Below are 26,626 nucleotides of genomic sequence, written 5' to 3' on the forward strand. Positions count from 1 at the left end.
ATTTTAGTGTGGGCATGCAGCGATCACCTCTGACAAATGGGTCAGTACATGCTATGTGGCCTCTTCAGTGCCCATTTCATAGGGGAGAGGTAGCTTTCCTCACTGTAAATCTGTTTTTTAGTGCATGTTGTGGAGATATGTGCTTTCATCTTTGACATTTTCCAGTATCAGCCTGAGTAAATGTTGCACATTTTCATATCAGGTATAGTCCTAAAAGTTCCAGGCTGGGTCTTTCAAAAGGCCTTTAAAATTTAATGAAAAGAGGCATATTAGAATATGTGGTTTTGATGAAACTAGAGCAATAACTCATGGCTATTTACATAATTCAACCACCATTTTTTTAGGTCACCATAAAAAGCAATTTATATGATTGCAGAAATTACATATAATTTCATTCTCTTCTTGTACATCCTTGGACAAAGGATCAATATTAAGAGATGCTGCAGAAGACAGTGACCACCTTTCATTTATCAGAAAATAAAACTGGACATAAAGCCATATTCAAAATGAATCTGGTTTTATGGAAGCAAATATTTGTTTCCCTGGAGAAAGGTTTTGTAGTCTGACAAACATGTCTTGAAACTTGGTGAATGTTTGAATCATGAAGTTGTGATATTTCCCAGGATGAAATCTGTTTGCTTGTTTGCTTGTTGTCTTAAATTATTATTGCAATTGATGATGTTTTGTCTTTTTGTGACACATGTATTTTGTGTTCCTCAGATAAATGGAAAGCCTCTGCAGTACATTTTTCCTCATGCAAGGCTGAAACTACTGAGAGACCCAAAGGATCACACAGTTTCAGGTAAACAACAACAACCCTCCACCAGACATAATAATTAATTCAATTAGCATGAATCATGCAAAAGATTTGCAGTATTAAAAATAGTTCCTATGCCGTGTGCAACAGGAAATTCAGTGGTCATTTTAAATCTTGCTATTTGATTATAACACAAAGCAGCAGTGCAGAAAAAGGTCACAACATTAGTTTAAGATACATGAGCTATGTAGACATTAAAAACAGATGGAAAATCTGTTGTGTTCATTATACGTATCAGCAGTCTGTTTTTGCTGTTGCTTTTTGTATAACTCTATACTCTCCACACGAGAATTTTCTATTAAATTTAACAGGGGAATTAGGAAAATTGGGTAGGCTTGTGTAGATATTAAACATGTATAGAACTGAGAATTTGGTTCTTTCTGTAAAGCTTCTGGAGCTATTCTATAGAAGTCTATAGATGTGGTTAATAGAACAATATCCCATTTTTTCTGTTTTATCTTCACATAGGGAAATTTATCACAAGAGTTTAGATTTAGTCTCCTTTCCATAACTCTAACACAAATGTACATGTAAGTCTGACTGTGCTTGCAAAGGAGAGAACCGGTCTGTCTCTACTTTTGGAATTGTACTCTTTCTCATATCTAAAAGAGACTATATTGCTAAGGAATTCAAAGCTTTTTAATATGCTGTTTGTCTTCTTTCAGAGGTATGTGTTGTAAGCTTGTGTGTTTTTGTTGTGAAACAATCAGATTTTCTTTTAACTGGCTTAAAGAATTCTAATAATATATGTCAAACTCTGCTTCTGCAAAGAAGTAATTACCGACTGCCAACTTTGGTGTTACCTCAAGCATTAAGTAGAAAGTGGCACGAACTCACTTGAATTGCTAAATATTGTTTTCACAGGGTTTCTGGCAGTAAAATCTTGATCACTTCCACCTCCAGTATCCACCTCATATTTAGGGTGTTACATCAATTTTCTGTACATATTATGAGGTATTTTCTTGCTAGGCAGTGTAACACCCACTGATGATTTCAGAATACACTAAGAGCCCTTCACCCACACACTACACTCTGAAAGAAGCAATCAGCCCCCCTGTTTTGTCAGCCTTTACTGCCCAGGGCCCTGCTAGTCACTGGGAGCGCCTTGACATCCCCGTGGAGATCTCGTGCCCTGCAGGGTGATGAGTAATGCTTTGATCCGAGCCGCACTCTTCCTGAAGAAGAAGGGGAATTATAACCACACAGCTGCGTATAGCTCATGATTTAATGTTGCTAAAGGCCCGATTCTCCTACTGTGAAGTCACTTACACTTGCACAATGTAAAATGCCTATTCCAAATTCTCTGCTAGCTCTTGCTGCTGGCAGCTGTGGCCCTCATACTGTGCAGCAAGGTAAATAACTTGTGAGGGATGAATGGACACCCAAGGTATAGATATTGACTTCCCATTTATTAATGCACTGCTCAGCATGAGATTTCATAGGATTGAACACTCACTTGGGATCCTGCTAGGGTTTTATAGCCCCTGCTGAATTCCCTGCTGCTGTACCTATGCTGTGCAATACCTAAGTTCTAGCTGGTGTAAGCAAGCTCAGTTATGCCTCTACAAGCCACAGTCAAACTTTGGTTTGCAGTCCGGATATATCCTTGGAGAGCTGAAGAGACATGCTTATATGTGATGTCTCTTTCCTTACAAATAAAAAAAGGCTCAAGTGCAGATTGAATGGAGAACAGCCAAAGGTGGAGTAGCTTGCCAACAGAGAGGAGCTGAGGCAGAAGAAATTGTTGTATTTCTCACTCCTTGTACATCTTTGAGGCACCATAACTCCTTGACTTCATACCTCCCTCCCTCTCTCTCAATGTTTGAAGGATTAAAATATATAGAAACTCTCATTAAAAGTGCAGTGTTTTCTGCTGAGCCCTCAGCTTTCTAAATGGCGTTTCCAGGAGCCATATGCATGGGTTTTATTTGCATTTATAAAAAATCAGTTTTTATTAACCAGTATCTGCAAACTGATAGCAACTGTTTATTAACCAGACAATGATTATTAACCAGAGGCAAACTTAGGAATCTATCACATAAGACAAGTTACTTAAATATTGGAAAATTAAAAATGTATACATTTTTACACCACCACAACTACCTCACTACAGCAGTGACACACAAGTAGGATTACTAAATATTAATCTAGATTACACGGTTCAGTTTCTGGTAACTATATGAAATTACCTCTGCACAGTTCGGTCAATTCTACACCAGGGGCTGCTTGGGGAAGTCTGTGGGAATGCCAGATTCTCCACTCAGGGAATGGTCAGCACATCTGTAGTGTACAAGTACCATATCTTAGTTGATCTATGCACAGTGGGAGCTACCTGGGGAAATCTCCAGAACTGTACACTTGCAGTATTCCTGTAACAGTTAGTCACTGCTTTACTGTGAAGCTGCCAAGCAGTGTAATCCATCACCTTGTCTGACATCAGTCCATCTGAGCAGAGACTAGCCAGGGAGTTCCTGGACCAATCCAGGCATTAATGATTAAGTGTTTTGGGCATGCAAACAGGCACAGTCCTGATACCCAGCTATACCACAACTGTAACTATAGGACAAACTTGAATTTCATTCTTACATCATTATAATTTAAATTCCATAGAACTTGCCTCATACTCACCATAGCAGAGGTTACTGCCTGATTAGGGATCCAGAAAATGTCACATTATGAATATCAATAATAAAAATAGTCCCAATGCCTTTAAAATTCATATTCTGCACATATGCATTCTGTTTATTTGCTTCTGTGCTTAATGAAAACTAGCTCAGAGATACAGATGCCTTGGTGCATAGTCTTGTATAATCTGCATAATCTGGCCTTTTGCACACAAAAGCATTTACCACCAATTTTAGCATGTGAATGAAGTGTTTAAGGAATGAGGAACTGGGCCAAAGTTGTGATGGCAAGAGAATAGTAGCTCTGAATGAAAAATAAATGTAGATTTGCTATCTGGCCTCTCTCAAGGCTTCATTTTTCCTTTAGCAGAATGCTATTTTCTAGACCTCACAGCTCTTCTTTTCATGATAATGCAGCATCACCATCCTCAAGCAATACTGATAGATATGAAGGAATTACCAAGGGTTTTCTCAGCAAAGATTCATTAATAATTTATACATTTTTTTAATAGAATTGGCATCATGGTTCTGCTCAGGTGCCAAAGCAATGATGGTAGAGATCAGTGAATGAAAATGTAGCAATATTTAATTCTGTAGAAACTCACTGTTTGTTTTTGGTGAGAATCTCTTGTTTCTTTTGGATTCTTTAGCACAATCAACATAAGCACTGTTTCATTCTGCCAGTATTTTCTCTTCTGGTTTTTAACATGGCATAGTTATGTTTGAAAAAGGAGGACATGGCTATTTAAGACAACGAAAACTTTGGCAATACCTGTTGGAAATATTGCAAAGAGAAAAATGCACATTGTCTTCTTCCTGATCAGAGAGCTGTTTAGACATGCCAAAAGAAAATCCAACAAGGTGGATAAAACTCAGTGGCTCTGCTGGTACACTGAGAGTACCTAAGTCAAAGGTAATTGTTGCTGCTTTGCCTCTCTTGGGACTGAATCACAAGTAACTTTACCCTTTCCAAATGTAGGAAGTATATTTTGTGTATCCAGTGAGCAAAATGTCCCTGTGAACTGCCAGACTGTCTGTGTTGTGGAACATCCTCTCCAATCCTGCTGCAAGAGAAAGAAGGAGACAGAGAAGCAATTCAGAAAAGGCTGTGATGTTCATAGGGTAAAGAAGAGTGTTAGAGTCTGGGCTGAAGACTGTGTCCCTGATCTTCACTTTAGCAGTGATGTCAGTGAAATTGCTAAGAGGATGCCAGGGTAGCTGTAAGAGCGCACACACGTCAGAGATGCCTCATACTCTTCATAGGGGTTATTGATTCCTATATCCAGCACTACACCTCTGCAGCATGCCAGCTCATAGTGCACTTATTCAGGGAGAAATGAAGAGAATGAGAAGAATTTTCTTTGTCAAGCCCACACAGCTGTAGTCTCTAAATAAATAACCCTGTATATTTAGGATCGTTTCACCTGCATGTTCAGTTCTTATAGCACAATACTGAAGTGCAATGAATATCTGATTACTAATCAGTGAAAGAGCACATTAAATGCAGTCACAATCCATGCTGAATGTGAAGTAGCAGCCATAGGTTAAGGTGAGAAATTAACTCACCCCTTGTCCTCATACTCTTTTCTTGGAGGATCACTTATCCTGTTTCTTTGGTTTACTGTTGTGAGGAGCTGAGTTAATACTTTGCACAAAAAATACCCTCCTCCAACACTCACTTGTCAAGTGGGGAAAGATCTAATCCCTAATTAATGACCATAATTTCTTCCATAATTTCTTCAAACACCCTTTCTTTATCAGAAACCAGGCACCAAAAATAACCAAAAAACTGTAAGGGACAGAGCTGTTATAGCTAGCCAACCTCAGGGTTTCCTGTGACAAGGCAGTTAGTGAGGACAGAGATGGAAATAAAGAGTTAGAAAGATAGTGTGCATCTGTGTCTTAATAGTCATCATATAAAGAACTTAACATCATTTAACTTTTCTAAATAAACAAGCATATTTTTGTATTTATAAGAAACATTTTGTAGAGGTACAGGCCATATATTTCATGTTTATGTGCCTTCTCTCTAAATGAGCATTATTTCAAATGCACTAGTGAGTGTATTTAAAATACTTGCCGTGGACTCTCAGCTGAGTCACAGCTCGGTTGCTTGTGTATTTTCCAGTGTATGAACATCTCTTGCAGAAGGTGTAATAAGATCTTAAGATGAATGTAGATAATTGACAGGGTAGTGTGTCTACTGGCTATAAATGTCCAATTTGCTTTCACAGGTCTCATGCCAGAAAAGATGTAGAAGCAGATCACTGCAACACTGAGTGTTAGAATTAAGTCAGACCCTCAGTCTCCCCTGGAACGCCTAGGGGAAGTCAGGCTTGTATGAACAAGATTCACAGAAGCCAAACAGAAATCTCTGTTTTGGAGATAAATATCGAATGTAGGTCAGCACTTTCTCATGAAGAACTAGAAGAAGAGACACTCAGGGACATGTATCACTGGCCAGACTACTTGTCAAGGACATCAGAAAAAGTTAGAACCACAGAAATGTCAGTTTAAGGTTGCACTACACAGATGAGGCATAAATGATCTTAAAAACTCACAAAGGCAAATGAACACCTCATACTCCCTTGTTTACATATGGACTCTGAAAAATATGCATAGGTTTAGTAATTCTACTCCTATGTCCCATAACTGTCCTTGTTCAGGTATCTAAATACTAGAATCAGGCAGTTTCCAAGGGCAATTAATTGGATGTTGAAATAGTTTAAATAAATCACCTTTTGGATATGCCTATCTTCCTCTATTTATTATAAAGGGAGCATGAGGTGACTAATTTAGATTGAGATTTTTATCTTGTAAAGATCTAAAACTAGGTGAGATGAAGCCCACCCTGTGTGTGATTTATGTAAGTACCTCTAGCAGCATGCTCAGGGCATCTGAGGCTTACTTATTAAGAAGCTGTGGAACAGTCAAAAGATGTGTAAAGGACTGGGCCACATTGCCCCTCATCACAAAGTTGCAAATGCTTATTTGAGTTGGATGCACTTTCTAGAATAAGGTGCTATAGCATTTTTGAGAATGATTGCCTTCCACTCACTGTTTACCTCGACATAAATTTGCACAGGTCTTTGTACTGGGTGTACACTGTAAGGCAATCTGGCTGCAGTATGATTAAGGTTAAGACATTCTGATTTTGCAGGTCATTGATGTGATGAAAGTGTTCCTCATGGGTTGATAAGGCAGTACAAGCTTCAGACTGTCTCTCAGCATCACTATACCACATCACCACACCAAGCTAAGCAAACTGAGATGCGGCATATGTCAAGTAAAATCTCTGTTCTTCATTATCTCTTTCTGATTCTTTTTCAGTTTAATATTGTTGACAGGTAATATGCACTCAATGCATATAATGTGGAAAAGCTATTTTTTCTTTGGTTTCCTTTGCAACAGGAGCAACTGGACTTCATTACTGAAGGACATCAGTTTAAAACCAACTTAGCTGGCAAATGATTGGATACAGTTACTAACCTCATACATTAGTGACTGATGTCTTCAGGGTACATGTAAAATAAACTGAAGGTGTCAACATGTGTCTTAGTGGATAGTTCCCTGTTTCCAAATCCAAAGCTAGCCACTATCCATAGACTGAATGGTTAAAAGAAATGAACTGTCAAATGGCCACATAATTGTTCCAGTGGGACAGTCTGAACAGCTGCTCCATGATACCTCTTCTGAGAATAAGCAATAAGCTTCTGTCTGTGCTGTTGCCAGTTTAGGATTTTTTCCAAGCAAAAAGTAAAAAGTTAGTTTAAGTTTAACAACAGAAGAACAACAACAACAATTCCTTCACTCCTTTTTTTTTTAATTCATGTGCATATTATAAGACTTTGAATGAATTATGCACCAAAAAGATAGTGCAAATATTGTCTTTCTCATTGAAAAAAGAAGAAAAATTCATATAAGTTTTATATATATATATATATATATATATATATATATACACACACACACACACACACACACACACACATATATACACAAAGACTTAAATGATTACAAGTATTTTTATTTTGGAAGAAGCATGTTTTACAATTTCTAGTTCCACAAATTCTTCCTCATTCATGGCAGAGATATCCATGCAACACTATTAGTTGATTCCCTTGTACAGGAGAGACGTTCTGGTGAGACATTCCTCTGATTTTCCTTCAAAAGGAATTATCCAGCCTGCAGAGGCTTTGCTGACATTAAGTGCAGGTAATTTCATGTTTCCTACAGATTCCTCAAAATATTGACCAAGAACCATGAATTTTCCCCATGGCCTACATTCTCTCCAGAGGGTCTCCTGTCCCAGAGGAAGTGATAAGATGAAGTAGCTTCTATTTAACAATTGCCAACACATATCTGCACAAATATCACAACTTACTCTGCTCTAAAAAAATTATTATAAAAATTCTTTGATTAATTACCTAGATAAAAATAATAACGATCTGCAGTTTGATATGAATGCGTAATACCAGGACACTATGTAATGTCTGTAATGACAGGTCAGCACACAAATCTGTAGTTAAGAGAAATAACATGTGAAACCCTCAGGCCTTTGCTCAGTATTTTCTTAACAAAAGATAGCTTCAAAAGCTGGAGTTCTGCCTGCAAAACAGCTAAACAAAACCTGAGTTTCAAGCTTTGGTCCAAGATACTAAGATATTTTAATAAGGAAAATAATCACATTCACCTAGGACTGCAATACTATTTGCACTGTATCAACACATCACTAATAAGCCAGATTTGTAACATACCAACTAACCTGTGATACGTCAGCAAAGCATCCTTTATGTAAACGTTTTTCGTGTGTTGATGGTGTTGCCTCATACTATGTGGGAAAAAATAAAATTGATTCAACTTTACCACCCACTGAGAAGGACATTAGCAAAAAGCTTAAGCTACTACTATAAAATTAAAAATGTCACAAAGATTGATTTTTTACAGTAAAGCCATGAATGATTGGCTGACACATTGGCTGACAGTTTGTCTTTTATGGTAGATTCATCCTCCTAAGTATCTTTAAAGTTTTGTGGATCTCAGCTGAAATTACGGTCTTGCAGTAAGCTGAAAGGGTCTCCAGAATTTAGGCATTTTCTTACGTTAACGTTTGGCCTGGAGTTGGGATGTTGCAGTATGGATGAATGGGCAACCAGATGTATAAAAAAATGAATAGTTGGGCTTAGCGGGCAGTGATGAGTGGATTATCCCAGAGGCCAGTAATAAGTCATGTACCGTAGAGGTGTCTTCTGGGACCTACCTTGTTTAGTATTTTTATCCTTGAAGAGCTTATGTAGTGCACTTTCGTAAAGTATGTAGATGACACCAAAGCAGGGGACCAATCAACATGCCTCCTCATCTATCATTTACTAATTTCATAGAAAGAATTTATGATAGGTATAGTCTTTGTGCTCCACAAATATCAGCACTGTGACTGCTGGAGAAGTAGTGTAAAATGAAGGAGAACAGTGTGTTTCTTACTTCCCTGTTAGTATAATTGTATATTGGACAAGTCTATACACACCACCTAAGACTTTTGTCTTGCCATCAGGCAAGATTTTTATCTAGACCTTACCCAAATTTACTAAATACAGTATAAGAAGTCTTATTAAGACTAGGTCTATGTTTGTTTAGCCCTTTATCCTTTCTCTGACAGAAGATGCCAAAGAACTTAAGGCCAGAGTAAGCACAGTGCAATATTCTCCCAGCTTCCAACAATCTGTTGTTCAGCCACTTTGTGAGGCAGTGCTTGCTTTTTTGTATTTAATAGGGAATTACTCTTTCCCTAGAGGCTTTTAATTATGCATAATAATATAGACAACACATGCATATGTATTTACTTATTACACCATATTTACATTAACTCTATTGCTGTTTCTTAAATACCAAAGCTGATGAGGACATGAGAGCTCAAAACTAACATTTTAAACAGTGGGTATCAGATATCAGCCAATAGTGTCTATTGTACTATCAGTAAGCACAAGTAAAGTCAATGCATATTGTTTTTTGTATAGATTTAAAGCTACAGTCCAACACAGAGGGCACTTTGGTAATCTTGCTCTGATGTGACAGAAACCATCCAAAAAGGAGAGGCCTGTATCTCATTTTCAAGTACAAATAATAAGTGCTCCGAGTTACCAATTTGTAAAGTACTTTATGATCCTTCAAGATGATAACCACTGTGCAAATCAGCATGGAACAGATTCTCAGCTGATATAAAACAATACTGTGTTATTAAAAGAACTGGAGTGTATCTGAATTTCAGCAGCTGAGGATTTGGCCTCATGTATATTTTATGCTTTAACTGCCAATGGACAAGAAGTGGAATAGCTGATTAGGCTTAATCATGTTTCTAGGAAACAACTTAATTTAAGCTAATTTAGTTTAGAAAGCAACAAAACAATTTTACTGAGCACAATCTTGAAGACTTTGTACCTGTCCAGACAGCCAGGCTTTGATTTAGATCATCATCTTATGTATTGCACAGAATTGCATAGCAATAATAATGCAAATAAAAATTTACCTTGGATTGGATCATACATGTTACTTTTTCCTGTTGCTTTCCAACTGCCTCATCTAGCTTGTTTTTGTTTGCATTGCCATGTTTTTTCTTAGTCTGTTCTCCAGACTTTCCAGATTCCTTTATCACAACTATGATATCTAAACAAATAGTTTGCTTTTCTTCAGAGGTCATTTAAGTCTGAACTCTCCAAAGAGAAGTCATTGTTGTGGCCAACAATTTTGCTCAGTATGGACAATAGAACATGGTGTAAAATTGTTCCCATAGGTAAGGGCCTACAAGCACCCTATCATATGTCTGATCTAGACAAGACTGGAAGAGGAATAGGGAGATAACGAATAGCAAACAAAAGGAAGAGGAAGGTATGTTCTGTCTCTGTTCCCAGCCAAAAAGAGTTGGAAAACTTCATATTTTTTGGCTTAATTGTTATGCTTTCAATGCGATTGTATGGTATTTTGTCACATGGTGAAATCCTTCAAACCTGATGGGTTTTTTTTTTCATTCTTTAACCTCATGTGTTTTTCTGATTACTGCCATTGGAGCTTGCCCTCATAAAGTCACTCTTATGGTCTTTTTTCCTTTTTTTTTTTTTTTTTTTTTTTGCTATGATTCAGGTTCATAGCATTCTGTTCAAAGTATTGTTAAAGCATGATGAAAATCATATTTGGACTTCTGTCTTTCTTCTTCCCTCAGTGGTATGTCTCTACATTGGTTCATGGACCCAAAGCGGAACACCTAATCTGCACTTTGAGGTTTAGACATATCTTCCGTTTCACATTACTCAAGGACTTGTGCCCTAGGTGGCATCTGGATTTTGCTGTTCAAGCCCATTTCATTTTTTTTCCCCATTTTACTTCTGTAAGGTTTCAGTTTTAAATGCATAATATAATATCCAAAAGTGGTAAGGAGACCATGGTTTTCCAGAAATAACTAGTGATTTTCAACTACCATCTTTAAGAGCGTGCTCTTAGACACTAGAAATCCAAATCAGTAGTTCTTTTTTATACATTTCTCAAAAATTCCAACACCTAGAAGTCTATTAAAAATTCATATAGCTGTTGCTACAAGACTCATATTGCTATTGATGCTTTTACTTGCAGTTTCCTATGCCAATTCATACAAACTTAGATGTGATCACTGAAAATCTGTCTCACACTCTAATTGTTTCTTCCCTTACATTGCCCATCTAATTAGACAGAGAAATAGTTTTATACTTTGAAAATCTAGCCCCGAGTTAGTACATGAGCAATGTTTGCACAGAGCTTCTGGGTCCCATACCTGCATTCTCAAATCAGTACTGAAGTTGTTGCAAATATATGAGACTTACCTACCAACAAAACAATATCAGTCCCTGCATTCTGTGCTGGAACTCTGCTTATTTTTATAAGAGAAAATAAACCTGTAAGTTAATTTTTCACTTCTGTGTAAAAGTAGGAACCAGTGTGGCTTGAAGTACACAGTATTTCTGTGCTCTTATTTTTTTGAGTTTTATTTTATGTAATATGTTGCTGACATTTATTTGGCAAGGCAAGTCTGATCATTGTTTAGATACCGAAATAGTTTCAGGAAATCCAGGCCGTTTATATTCTAATGGCTGTAGTAGAGCTGCTCTAACTAGTAGTAAAAAGATGATGGAACGTAATGAACTTCCCTATGAACAGAGCAATGCTGACTGGCAGTAACCTGATCTTTATCTTCATAATGTCAAAAAAAGACCAAATCCTAATTGCAGATCTCAGGTTATGGGCAGGTTACGAGGAGAAGAGAATGATGACTTTTAAAATACTTCTGCAGTGTTGCTAGACAGGTCACCAGTGACAGAATTTATTAGTGTCAAGTCGTTGGTCACTATTCATATTTCAAACATACATATGTACGTACAAATAAATATATCAATGTATATCATTGAAACAGTATGGGATGTCTGGAAGTTTATGAGATAACTGTTGAGGTATCATTTTGAAAGTCAAAAACTAGGTGAGTTGGCAAAAAATTGTCCATTGAATTTTATTAATGTTTTTCTCTGATAAGTACTGATTTCTCCCAAAATAAACTATTTTCACTTATTAGACATTTGAAACCTTAAAAGTTTATAAGTTTGTATTTTTAGCTGTATAAAGCAGTGGCTCACAAGCTACCTGTGAGGATTTACTATGCATGTTTGCCTGTTTATTAAATTATAAAACAAATTTAGTTGCATTTGATATGTCTTATTAGATTCAGTATCTTAAAGCTTCAGTTGAGATTTGATAGAAGAGTAGGATCACAGCCTTGGGAGATCAGAAAAAACAGTTGTAATTAATTACCAGTCCTCTAGCTTTGAAGCATCCTAAAAAGGATTGTACCTTAAAGTTGTAAAATTGCCTTTGAAGAGATGTTTTCCTGAAGATATTTTCCATGGAAATCAATAGTCAGAGTTCAGAAAGGTGCCCGCTCTCATTTAAAGCACAGTGATTCACTGCTTGACAGTTAACTGGTCGTATGTTTTATAAAGAAAGAAAACAGTAGTTCATTAATCTGAAAACCTAAAATTGAAAGATAAATGTCTGCATATATCAAAACAGTCTGAGATGTAACTTTAGACTCAAAGGTTAAAAAAAAAATCAAAAATGAAGGGAAAAAAGTCTGAGAAAATGATTGATGATATTTTTAAGCTACCACATTCAATGTGATAAATTGAGCAATATCATTGAAAACAGAAATAGTAAGCTCAATATTTTCAATAGATACAGTATCCATAATCAAGTTTGAAATTCCGTCACATGAGAAAATACAGCAACATCCAAGCAATATTGCTTTGTCAGACAGAGCAGAACACATAAAAGGCACTGGACAAAAAGTAACTTACCCATTGTGACTCTCAGGAATTGAACCTTTAATTTAAAAGTTTTGTCATTTAAGTTAAAATATTTCTTATAGTACATTTTCACAACATAATCATAATGAAGTACAATTTTCTAATTTAGTGCAAACAGATTAAATTAAATGGAATTCTCCTTGACTTGGCCAGCAGTAAGAACACATGCATATACACACAGATGTGCACAGACACACACCATGTAAGGCTGTCCCTTTAGCATGCATCCTATTACTTAATACATAGTGTCACTCATACATTTGAATCTAAAAATTTAGAATATAAAATCAAAATCCTTTTCAAGCTCTCTAGGAATAAAAAGCTTTAAATACTAGCATAGAAAATCATTGATTTTATTAGCAATTATGTGGCTAAACACCTTAGATCTGCAAAATCAGAACCAATATATCAACCATGATTTTTAAAGCTATCTAGCAAATCAAGTATCAGAAACACCCATTTATATGGCAACCAGCTCTTTTCTTCTGCCATTCTGGTACAATTAAAATATCGAGAGAGAGCTACTAGCATAGTGTTTCATGAGAAAACTCTGAACCTGTAGACTTTCCCCAACATGATGTCCAGTCCTACTGATAAATTGAAAAGTCTGTATGTTGGCTGTGTGGGCTAAGGGTAAGTTGTCCGCGTGTGTGTACTAATAGCGTGGTATGTTTGTGAGCCTCACATTTGGAATACATTAATGAGTCTTTCAATGGTGCTTTATCAGAAGTCCTCTAATCAGAGTGGTGAATTCCCAAGTCCTGAGAAATTTAAGTGCTTCTGTATGGGAAAGCATTCTCTTTATGCAATGAGGTGCTCATCCTTTAAAGACTGTAACGTTCAACTTCTGTAAAGGGCATTTAGAACTTGTTTTTCTTTTCCTACAAGGTTAGGGGGAAAAAAAGAAAACCTCACAGGTGCAAAATTTCTAATTTTCACTGAAATAACTCATCTAAAATAACTATGCAGTTTATTTCCATCACACTGAAAAAATTATTCTTTGCTTCTAAACAGAAATAAACCTGGGATTTCCCATAGCACAGTCCCGGAGTCTGATATAGCTATTGTTTTAAACACAGCATCTTTTCTGTCTGTCAGATCACTAGCTTCAAAAACTAGTCACCAAACAGTAATATGTTTTGTTAAGCAATTATCATCTGTGCAGAGTTTATAATTAAAGGAATATTAACTGCCATGATGGAGATATCTTGTAGCAAAAATTTAATTATATCCCCCATGCCTGTAATTAGCTTGGGTATTTAGGTGATGTTGTTTTAGGCTGATTATGTCAGTCCATTTACATATTCATTTTAGAGGGTGCTCTTCAAGCTGAAATGTTTATATTTTTCTATTTCTTAATTTACTGTTAAAAGAGCAAGAGACATTTGTTCTCTTGTCATATCTAAAAAGAGGCTAGAAGGCAGTTTTACAAGAGGCTGACTTTATTAAAGTTGTTGATCAGGTTTTCAAATTACAAATTGAAGACACGTGCAAAGAGGGGCCAAATTGGCTGCAAGTTTTAGCAAGAAGTCCAAGAAATTCATTAGCTAATTTCATGGTATCATCTAAGTATTCACATCTCCTATTAAGATTATTCAGATCTGCCTGCACAACGTTTCATAGAGGCTTTTTGAACTAGCAAGGTTAAACTAGAGGAGGAAGAAAAAAAAAAAAAAAAGGGAAATCAAGTAAACTTGAGAGGAAATACTTGCTCTATCAAATCCAAATCTGGGTACAGTTGTAACTTACAGAGTTATAGTTCATGTTGTCATAAGGTTTGGATTTACAGATTCCCTAAATCTCTTATCTGTTCTGTAAGTATCAAGACTAAATTTTACCTCACAGGTGAAAAAAATATGGACTCTGACATGGGTTTATATGACAGAGCTGAAGTCCATCTCTAATTTGCGTCAGAATAAAATCTAGATGTAAATTATTTTCAATAGATAGGTAAAACAGTCCTACCTTACTCATCTTAGTACCATACCAAAATGTTTTCCTGAGGTTACACACTATGGTGCATAAACAGTAAGAGATCTGGTCTGCAGAGGGTGTCAGCTTTACATATTAAAAGCTCAAGATCTCCCAGACTATTTATCATAAACTAGCCCTCAGCCAGCTCATGGATTATCCCCAGGATATTTACCCCTGAATCTAGCCCTTGGCCTTCAGACCATGCTGAAATCTTCCACTAGGCTCTGTATAACCAATCGCACATCACCCCATATGACTCCCAGGTGCTCATCCTCACACTGAATCCCCACCTAAAGTGGGGTAGCTCTCAAAACCTAATTCTGATGGAAGTGTGCCATCTCCTCTAAAAAGGTTTTTACCTACAAGAGGTGCCCACAGCCCCCACCACTATTGCTTTATGGTTGAGCATCTTGCACGTTCCAGCAATGCATACTGTTGGATTTATCTAAGGCTACATTATCTCAGTGCATCAAATATAGCTATGCACACTAACTGCTAGGTTGTAGCTGAAAGAACAGCCCTCATATGTTTCCTTTTAATTCACCACGATGCAATTTTCCTTTGTTGCTCTCCCTCACCTGTTTTATCAGTACATCAGGTGGCTGCACCATCTTGGTCTGGGCTTGCAGTGGTGGAATGAGCTGTTCCCAGGTTAAATAATTCCTGCCAAACTCGATACGACATAATTCTGCTGTGATCTTCCTTACTTTTTATTGTGCTCTGTAGGACCCATGCATGTATCTAAACACCAGGCACCTTCTGAAATAAAATGGTTTGTTGGAAAATGTCTAATAGGCAGGTGTGAAGAAAGTTGAGACACAAATGATATAGTTCTAACTAAACCGGGATACAAAAACTAGTAGGAACTTCTTTAGTCAGAGACCAGGCTATGCAATGAAACACAAAAGACAGAAAAATAATTTACTATGTTGCAATAAGGCCTATGTATACATAAAAGTGGTCAATTATAGGAGACAAAAAGGTGAAATTATAGACTGAAATCAGTGCAAGAAAGATTACTGCTACAAAGAGATTTGGGCCAGAAACTCACTGTGGCTATCTTGCTTCTAAAACAAACTCAGGGCTGATTTATTAGAATACTAATAGCATTCTCAGGAAAAGCCTTAATCTAAAAAGATGCAGCTTTTCAAAGAGATTGTGCCGTGAGCTTCCCATAGCTGATTAGTGAAATCACTCAGCAGGGTTAGGTTATCAAATTAATATACTAGAAATTAATTATTTTAGCCATTAGAACAGGGGTGGGAAAATCAGACTTTACATTCCTAGATCAAAGTGTTAATCATCTTATTTGAAATTTTCTTTTTTCTTCAAAGGAAATATTTGTTTTTCTTATACAGGAAATATTTTTAAAATAACAGGATGGCATGAAAATTTGGCAATGCCTAAGATTAGCTGAATGAGACTATTTTGTAAGCTTTTGTTTTCACTCTCAGCTTTCTATAAGTAAGGGAGAGCAGTAATATGCCTCTCTTACTAAAATAATCAAACTGATTTTAATGGTTTCATCTTTGTAATTTTTGAAGAAGAGAGAAAATATGTTAGATTTGGTGTTGCATTACACAGAGGGATTGTAGGCTTTTTCAGTTCTGGTAATTTCTATATCCTTTGATGTAAAAGATGTCAATTAAAAGGAAATATTTAAGAAAAATAATAGCATCTGCCAAATATAGCTTGATGTAAATATACATGCTCTGCCATTTGATCTAAGAGATCTCTAGCTGTCTCTTTATATGATTGTAAAAACTCAGCTATTACATTTTTCAGCTAAATTGCATTCTTAGGGCATATGATAAAGCTATCTGTTGAATCCACATTTCACATGGGTTTCTATCAATTTAATGCAATTTAATTAATATTGCAAATTAAGGTTTGCTCAAAATATGCCATGCAAATTGTCATTTTGCTGTACAGTAAGGCTGTCAGAAGAACGTAGGATTGGCTTAAACATAACCTTTGGTGTGTTTGGATGGTTCTTTGTGTAATGTCAGTGATACCGTAGTTACTCATGAAGATCTTTTCCTAAGCTGAAAGTCAACCGAATACTCCTACCAAACTTAAGTCTTGGGGAAAGTATTGGGTGGGACTGCAGTTACTCATGCAAATGCTTCCTACTTTTGCAAAGTAACATGTTTCTTTTCATATAGATTTAAAGCTTATGAAATGGGGAAGCTTCCTCTCTTGTTAGCCCAGCAGCACTTCTTTCCTGTCCCCAGGAGAAATTCTCCATTTGTGAAGATATTCTGCTCGGTGCAATAATCTTAACTTTTCAATACAGCCAGATGTTACTGATGACACCCTTCAGTAAGCTCTCATGAGTTTCTTTTCTTTCCAGTGAAATATTCATTGGTTCATCTCTCTTCACAGTTGTCTGTTTCTTTTGATCACAGGCAACGGACTGGGAATCCGAATCGTAGGTGGGAAAGAAATCCCAGGAAGTAGTGGGGAAATTGGAGCTTACATTGCCAAGATCTTGCCTGGGGGAAACGCCGAGCAGACAGGAAAGCTGATAGAAGGTAAGCTAAACATATTATCAAAAAAAAAAAAAAAAAAGAAGTAAGGAAGAGTTGGGATTGCAATAGAATTATTTATAAAATACATTCTCTCTTGCATGACTGGCATAATCTTATGTAACGGGGAAAGGGCATCTGACAGCCCCTCTAAACTTCCAGTGAGTGTTATATCAGAAAAGGACTGATAGGAGGTCCTATAGTGATTTCTATAGCCAGAGGGAATTGCCATTGTGAGCAGCATTATGTCATGTCTTTCTTAATCTGCACCATCACACTGGACATACTGGGCTAAGATGAAATGGCTAGAATCCAGCTGTATCATGTATGTCATGGACATGTACTATTCTGAGGATCTTTAACCTGGGTGGATCATCTGGGCACTTACGTTGGAGAGTACTTACCTTTCTGAGTTGCACAATTAAGATGGATCACAGATGATCACAGATTAAGTTGTACCCTCCATTACGCAGACCAGCTTTTCTTGAAATTCCAGGGATTTGTGTCACTGAGGTCAGACTCGACTGAATTTTAGCTTTCCCATTTAAGCTAGTCATCCAGCCTGTCTCAGGAGGCAACAGAGAAAAAGCAACATCCATAGGAGGGCAATTCATTTCATCCATCGCAAAGCCCTGTTTCAAAAACTGGGAGTGCCTTCTTCACTTTATTGACTTTAAGAGGGCTTCGTTAGACTACACATCTCACTTTAGGCAACTAAAGCTAGGTGAAATAAATTCCGTTCAGTTATCATTCTATTTCCTCTGATTATTACAAATGTGATAATTCTGTCTAACAATGTAAAAGTTACAGAACTATTTTCTTTTACTTTATATGTGTTAATACAGCTGCAGCTACATTATCTATATTTATATCTATTATATAAGCTATATTTATCTGAGTTCCAAATAGCCATACATTTTGAAAAATTGCTTACAATTTATTTCTGTCCATAATCATGGGCTTTTTTTTCTCCAACTACTTCCTGGTTCCTCTTTTCACATGAATACCTGTATGCACCTGAAATACTTGTTCATTCGTGGACAAAAATATCTAACATTTGTTTCTAATCCATTCAACTAATTATTTTTGTTTCTTAAAAAAATAAAAAAAGATATACAGAAAAAATAACAAAAGAGAGAAGATAAGCAGAAGGAATAGTTCTCCACAGGCAGAATTTAATTCACATAAATTTTCTGAATAACAAACACATAACAGAAATGATTAAATCAAATATATATTGCATATAGAAAAGTAGAGTAAATTGACTAAAGAATGAATTCATGAAGAATAATTTAAATATGTTGCAGGCATAACAGCGTAGAATTTCACCTGCATTCCCTGTTGCTTTTTATATCCTTGGTGGTTTCTTTGTCAATACTTCAAGCATATACTTAAAAAGGTATGGATGTAAAGGTTAAGTTAAAGTGAAGGAATGATGTATCTTTCCGTATCCAATTGACTCTGTCATTCACATTTAATCTGAGTATTTTCTTACTCATAATAGTGATAAAGTGCTATTTATCACACGTACCTGTTGAAAGAATCAAAATTAATTTCGTGTCTTTTGAAGCAAGTATTTATTTTGCCTTCATTTGTACAAGAGAGTAGGTCTTTCATAGCTGTGTTGGACTGTGCACTTTCTCAGTGAAATAGTTTTCATACCAAGCAGGTGAAGAGGAGGATGTAGTTGTTCAATATTCCACAGAGATTTGTCATTTAAAGAAAGAGGATGAACACTTAATGCTTGGAATTATCTCTAGGCTTGTGGTTTTCCTTGTCATGCGCTCCTTTGGGAACTGAGGCTTAAAGTCCTTCACTCACCAGATAGTTACATTCTTAGGGGTGCTCTTGGATTTATACTAACCACAGGAGAAATTCAGACACAACTGTTTGGTGTCTTTCTGTTTCCATGATGTATTTTGAAGGTTTATTCATATTTCACAGAAAGATAAATAGAACAGTAAAATATTTATTCCTTCTGCGATTCATTCTCCATCTTGTGATTGGTCAAGTTTCTGGTCAGATCGTTATAAAAGTATCCTAAACTTTGGTATGCTGGCATACATCTGGAGCAAATCCATCAAAATGACTAGACTTAATGTGCAGAATTTGTCCACGAAAGGTTCCAGAATATATATTACTATTGAAGTGTTAAATGTTCCATCAGAGAGAAAAATAGCTTTCTGTAGAACATACCATTACCATAGCATACAAGACAAACACTTCCCCTTACTATTGTTTACCTTTTTAATCTTGCCATTTTATCTGGTTTACTTTTTTATGTTATTTTAGATTGTTATCGTAGATCTACAATGAATATTTGTCAATTTTGCTGTTTTTTTTCCCCATTGGTTTAGTGAAAATATGACTGATGTACATTTAATTTCTGCCCTTTGAAACTGCTAAAATCCATGGACTTTCTAATGAGGTCTTCACATTCTCACCTTCAGCTACGTATACTGATAATGTTACTGATATTGCTGATGTTGTTGTGCCTGAAAACAGAGACTAGTCTTTCCCTTCTTTTCAAGTTACTTGCTGTGTCTCATCACATACAGAAAATCTTATATGGTCTCTATCTTTAAAAGATAATTCTTTCATATTAATAATTTGTATAGTAATAATGAGTCACTTTTTCTGCTGAAATGCTTTGTGACTTCAGCTTAGTGTACATACCTACTCATCAACTAAACATATACTAATATCATTACAAGCTAATATCTTGACTCATTAGTCTTTCTAAGAACATGATTCACTGCAAAAAAGAAGAAGAAAAAAAGCTTAATTAATTCCTCCAGTACTAGAAACATAAAACCCTGGGATAGGTCTGAAAATCCTCTCAGTAAAATAATGAACAACGATAGATTTACTCTGGTTATGATGGAAGGGAAAGTCCTACCCATTGTCAGCATGACTGCATCTATTAAGAAATGACACACTTTAAAATACAGATAGCATTCTATTTAGTGAAAGGCAATCCATACAATTTTAGCCTATATAAATAGCTTTGGAGGAGTCTGTTAGTGCTGAAAAGTTTATTTATAGTTCTGACTGGCAAATACCAGTCTTCTTGGTTCTCTCACCTTGAATTGCTTTCAGATGTCAAAAATATCCCTGATTCATAACTCACTAGCATTACGAAAACTGGAGGTGGAAGACTCATTCCACTGAGCTCGTCAAGTGCAGGGACTTGTGTCAATGTGATAGATGGGTCTGTGCTCCCTCTCGTGTTGACAGAGACATTGCAGTTATCTTCCACCTGGTAAATCTACTAGGGGAGTGTGCATCTTATACTTTCAGTAACTAAAAAAACTAGAGTAAAGAGCAGAAATAAAATATGAATGTGTGTTACCAACTGTTATAAATTTGCTGGTTACCCTGAGCATTCAAGTGTTGTTATTGGACCATGTTCCAGCATTAATCTGGTTAATGCTTTTGAAGACTGTATGTAACATTTTCCCGAGATGACATTCTTTGTTATCAGGTCCTAAATAATCCATATAGATTAGCTGACTTAGTTCCATTGATGGTACTTTTGAATCTTCGACTGAGGAACTACAAGAATGTTTTGCTACAATGTTTATAGAGTGGCAAATCCATTTTACAGATTGCTGAAGAATGGAATGCTACCTCCATTTCAGTCTTTTTCTGGAGGTTCTCTGATTTTTCAGCCAGCTAATAACTCCCAAGATGCTTACACAGCAGTTAGGATTTAAACCCTAATTAAGATGTTAAATCTGGAAATTGATATCATTGAAGAAAAACTCTGTAGCAATCAATGTGTTTTTATATACCCGTTTTCTCACTTATGCACCATAAGGATTCAGATCTTCTGTCTGTAATTTCCTGTAATTCATAAACGCAATGCTTAATCCAAGTCCACAATTTTAATACTTATTCAAAGGTTTCTGGACAGCTCCTCCAGCACGGTCAGGCATTTAGTGCCAGTGCAGTTTAGTCTGGCTTCCCTTTGATCACCAGCCATCATTTTTCTTGCTTGTGCTATGTCCTTTATTGTGCCAGAACGTGTCTTTTTGCATCTGCACAGTAAATCAGGTTAGGGAGCTAATCTTGGCACAAAAATCATTTTCCTTGATCTGGGTTACCAAGTGGCTGTAGATATGACTGGGTCACCCACCGCAGTAGCAGAGGACTGTGCAGGAACAGCAAAGTAGAAAGGAGACCAATTGCTTATACTAATATTGCCACTAAAAAAACAAACAAACAAACAAACAAACAAACAAACAAAAACAGTGCTCACTTAAAAAATGTATTTGTTGCTGTCACATGGCTAGCTGGACTACCTCCTGGCCAGGTGGCAACCAAGCTACAAGAAAAGACTGACTCTTAATTGTGATTGTATTATTAATACAATGAAATGGAAAGTTTTTCTCAGACTAGCAGAACAGAGTTCATAATTCGAGATCTTGCACCAATAACTATAACCTGCAGCTTCATTCAGATGTGCAAAGGAGAGCAATGCATATAGTTAATTTTAAGCTTTTGATCAAGAGTCATCATGACAGTAAAACATAACTTTGGTATGCCAGTGCATTTGGTCTGGCTTTCTCCATATCTGAGAGATACCACAATATTAACATTAAAAAAAAAAATCTATCTACCACATTATTAAACTGGAGATGTTAAGTATTCTAAGTTAGGAAGCATCCAGAATAAATATATTGTTTCAGCCTCGTTTAAGACACCTGGTACAGTTGCCATCTTGACCACAAACTAATTTTTCCAAAGAAACCCTGCATTATTTGATATACAGTGTATTCAAATACATTAAGATCTACTCACTGTTCCTTATTATCATTATTGCTTATTAGCTTTATTTCCTGCATGCCTTATTCTGAGATCTGGATTACTGTTTTTTTCATAAAGCTTCACACTAAAGCACCTAACTCCTTCACATTAGTTAGCTATTTTCATGACAGCCCTGTATTTTCAATAGCTTTAATCCTGTTTCAGACTGGGAAGATGAAGGCAAGAAAGCCAAGACATATCTCTTAGCTTTGGGATCCAAATTTGAAATCTGTTGGAAATAACTTTCCAGAGAACTGCGAGTAGAGTTGGAAAAATGCTAACAATAATAACAAAAAATAATGAGAATTTGCTTACATGCAGAATCAAAATACTGATATGAAGCCTGTCCTGACTTCCTCTGATTTCATCCATCAGATTTTGTGTGTCTCGTTTGGTAACACAGTAAGAAAGGTAGGCTTTCCTGGTCTATGGCTCCTGGTGCAACCTATTTCAGAGGCTGGGTCTCTAACCCTTGCAGATACCTCAGTTTGCTGACTGTGTGTTTTTGGGGAGTTTAAGCCAATATGCTGCCAGCAGAGCTGGGGAACTGGGGAACCAGGGCTGTCTTTCTTCCAAGTTTTCAATCAGCCAGACAAAATGTGTTGCAATGCTTCAACTAGTTAGCATTCACCAGGATCAAGAGATTCCTCTACTTCCAGGTGTCCTAGCAATTCCAGAGAACCTGTAAAATCTAAAAGCTTACAGTGAACTTGATTCCTGGTGATCTTACTGCCTTTCCTGTCTCCACTAAGCAGCAACTATGACATGGATCAGATTTTTGTTAACTTGTCTGAGGCTTTCTGGGTACATATTTTATATATATATGCCTTCTTTAAATAATATTTTCCCAAACTTTAAAATAGGAAAATCGTGCACAGTAAAGAGAAAAAAATAACTCATTATTAAAATTGGAAGGGCAACCCCAGTTTCCATTATATATCGAATATATAAATGTAACATTTTTAGTGTAACATAGAAGGATGCCACCTACCTTATGAGTCATAGACCTTCACTGTAGAATTTTAGTATATAAACAGTCTTTGCTAGCAGAGACATGTTATTCAATTCAGTTCAGCTGAATCTTTCATTTAATAATTTAATAATTATAATCAGTACATAGGGATATTCTGAGCTTCTCTACCCTGAAGCTGGCCCAGTAATAATATAAGAAAGACTGTATGATGTTCATGGAGACAATGAAAGATAATGTCACCCTGTTTAAGCTGTTAAGTGTGTGTCTGAGTAGGGAAAATGCACTGCAATTTGAGAGTTCTTGGTAGCTGAGGGTGTCCTACCCTTCAGTCCACATCCAGTCATTTGAATCTTGATTAATAATTACTCCCTTTAGGATGCAGAAAACATTGCTCCTCGAAGCATAGTTAAAGTCCTCTAAGAAGAGCAACCCGCAACCCGATGGCAATTATGAAAAGTAGGCAAAAATACATTCAGTGTCCTCATCATCAAAGTCTAAAGACTGATGATGAGTTCTTAAAAGTACCCAATACCTTTTGCGCTTGTAATCAACTGCGAAAATGCAGCTGATGAGTGTTTCAGATTGGCTAGTTGTCTTTAACTGTGGTGGAAGTTCCCCTTGCCCTGTGGCCAGTTCCCCTCAAGACTGCATTTTGAATGGTTAGGTCTTTACTGTGAATGCCATATCTCTCTTCCATCCTTTTTTGGAAAACTGTGCAATCTGAAAACTATAAGAGGCCCGCAGGAAATAAAATTGGAGTCTCCCTGTTCTCCTTATCCCTGTTAATTCACATTTCTTTTTTTTCTTCTATAGAAACTCTCACATATTCACTGTGTCACAGTTTCCTTTTGTAAGAAGGCCTTTGATGTACAGCTCCTTTTATGTGTCTGAGGCCAAAGAAACATTAGAATCACTCCTCAAGTTGTGATGGCACACAGCTTACTATCTCTTGAAGCCGTTGATCCTGTTCAAAGCATTGAAGAGAACATTTCCTTTTGGATATTAAGTCAGTGCAGGTTGCTCACTGCTTGCCACCATAGAGCTTCCCACGCCAAGACTAACATATAGGATGAGCCATGCCTGCCAGGCCATCATGCAGTGACTGACAAAAGAGATATCTGGACCTGTGGGAGGTGTTTTCTGCCCTGCATAGAGCAAGGTAGGAGAAAGGAGGAAAGCACTCTTAGGATTACCTCCATGGACCTTCATACAGCTGCCAAGCTCCCCACTCTCAGTTCTCTAAGGAAGGAGGCAGACCCCCAAAAGCCCTGTTAGAAGCCTTCCTTACCCAGAATGCTCTTCAGCTTTCATCCACGGTGGGTGACTTAGAACTTATGACCTAATACACTTCAAACATCACATAGCCTCAGGCTTCACACTAAAAGAATGTATTCAAATTTCTTTGAAGACAGAGAATTTTCCAGGTGAAACACCCAGGGTTCATGAGGATCTTCAGCTAAATGGGGCCAAGTGTCATTACCACAGCTCTTCATTATTTCTGGGACAGGTTGTTAGTTGCACAGAAAACTGTGATAAAAATATAGGGAGGGGGAGGGTAGCAGAGAAAAAAGTTGCTGAGTTAGAGGGAAGTTTAGTACACAAAAACAAGAATCAGTCAGCTATTCCGAACTGTGCCTATATGGGAGCTCTGTGTAAGAAATTTGAGTCTAGGGGGAGCCAGGAGGTGGAAGCTGATAGACAGCCAACAGGTTTATGGTGCATGAACAATTCTTTATCCATGATGGCACAATCTACATACACTGGAGGAAAATATCTTCCAGTATTTATAGTATCTACAATTCTTTCTCTGAGGGAAATGCAAATAAAGCTAATGAGCAGACTGGAGAGGAGCTAGCTAATTTGGGGAGCTGATTAACACACTGCTGTTGTGTAGTATAAGTAAGATCAATCTGGGAATAAGCGATGTCAGACAGGGCTATTGGGATATTAGCATCACTGTTTAATCTGCAAAGTATTTTCTGGGTGCTTGGCACTGACATCTTTGATTACAAGCAGTATTCTTACTCTTCCGGGTAAAAGTACCCACTAGCCAACTTCCAGGAGCTGTTTCACCTCAGCTGTGTGTCAGGGATGTTCCCTTCATGTGTTTTCAGATCATAAATTTACGAGTTTGCAAGAGCTTGCCATCTTAAAGCATATTATTTACTGGCATAGGAAACACATGATTCATCATATTTTAAGTCCTCTCAGAAGAGCAGTGGGACATGCAACTAGATTGCTAACCAGTCCATGAAAGGAGCAGAAAGAGTAAAGAATATTTTTTTCTGCAGCTTCTTCGAGGTAGCTTTGGGCTAGTTTGGGTAGCACTAAGTGAATAATAAGACCAGACCTGTCAGGGAGCAGCAGAGGCTGGCTGCTCCCTAAGGGATGGGGAGCTGGGAGCTGGCCGGGCAGGTCATCATTGGCCAGGGCCAGTCCCCCAGGACCTGAGCGAGTGGAGCAGGGCAGACCCAGAGATTGTGGCCAGCTTTAACCAAGAGTCAAGCTCACCAGGCAAGTCCATGGTGATGAGACAGGTCCAAGGATGGGCTGTGAGGTCACCTGTGGGTTGGGGTGGGGGGCCTGTGATCGGACAGGGGAAGGGCCGTGGGAGGGCTGGAGCCTGGCACCACTGTGGTGTTGCAGGGCAGTAACTGATGGCCCCGGGCTGGGTTGAAATGAAGGCCTGGGCCTTGGCAGGGAGGTAGGCAGGGACGTTACAGCCTGTTGGTGCCCTCAGGGCCCTGCCAAGACCCAGTATCAGAAAATGTCTTATAAATGAAATGGTATGTGTAATGGATGTCCATCTCATTAATCACTTGTCATGTCATGGACAGGCTTTGGATGTTGCTTGGAAATGGAATGTGGCCGGAATGGTCATGGGCACCTTAATAGTTGGAAAACCGGAAAAGAAGCAGTAAGTCCCTATCCTTCACCCTGCTCCTCTTGCCACACTTACCTCTTTATCCCTGAGCTACAGAGGGGCTCAAGCCTAACACCAACTGATCTTGGTCATCTGTGATTGGGAAGTGCAATATGCATAGATCTTGATGAGTTTTTAAAGATCCTAGCAAGTGCCACTTGCAGTTTTGCCAGCTAAAATTAGAAACATTGATCAGGGCATCAAAGTGAAAAGAGATTTCCTAGTTCCTGTCAAGCTAGGGATAGTGAAGAAACAGCATCCCTTCTTGTATCCCTCTGATAATTACACTCCTGGCAGAAAGTAGATAGGATGACGAAGTCGGAGGATGATGAAAAGAAATAAAAAAGAACATTGGAAGGAAAACCTCTCAGAAAACTTTCGATCAGTTCTTATATGAAAAGAAACAGTCCTCCTATCCTGCAGTTTCATTTTGCAGTTTGACTGGTTTAATTTATTACTGCATCAGAGGAAACAAAGAATTAACTTTACCTGGTTCTCTGAGCATTAGTCTTAGTGATTTATAGTGCTGTCAATGCTTATTCTGTGGGGTTCTAAGACAGGAGAGTTTGCTTTCGATGTATCCCTGGGCTACAGGCTCAGG

The 26,626-nt window shown here is 37.3% G+C and overlaps 1 protein-coding gene across 1 annotated transcript in view; it reads left to right on the forward strand.

Moving 5' to 3' along the window:
• The window catches only part of PCLO (piccolo presynaptic cytomatrix protein), a 368,844-nt gene that overhangs the window by 221,558 nt on the left and 120,660 nt on the right, over positions 1 to 26,626 (forward strand). Inside the window, exons 9-10 of the mRNA XM_064504922.1 lie at positions 721 to 802; positions 17,201 to 17,326. Of these exons, the coding sequence (XP_064360992.1) occupies positions 721 to 802; positions 17,201 to 17,326 (208 nt within the window). The remainder of the gene's footprint in view (positions 1 to 720; positions 803 to 17,200; positions 17,327 to 26,626) is intronic.

This window comes from Dromaius novaehollandiae, chromosome 1, assembly GCF_036370855.1.
Source record: "Dromaius novaehollandiae isolate bDroNov1 chromosome 1, bDroNov1.hap1, whole genome shotgun sequence".
In the NCBI taxonomy this organism is placed as follows: Eukaryota; Metazoa; Chordata; class Aves; order Casuariiformes; family Dromaiidae; genus Dromaius; species Dromaius novaehollandiae.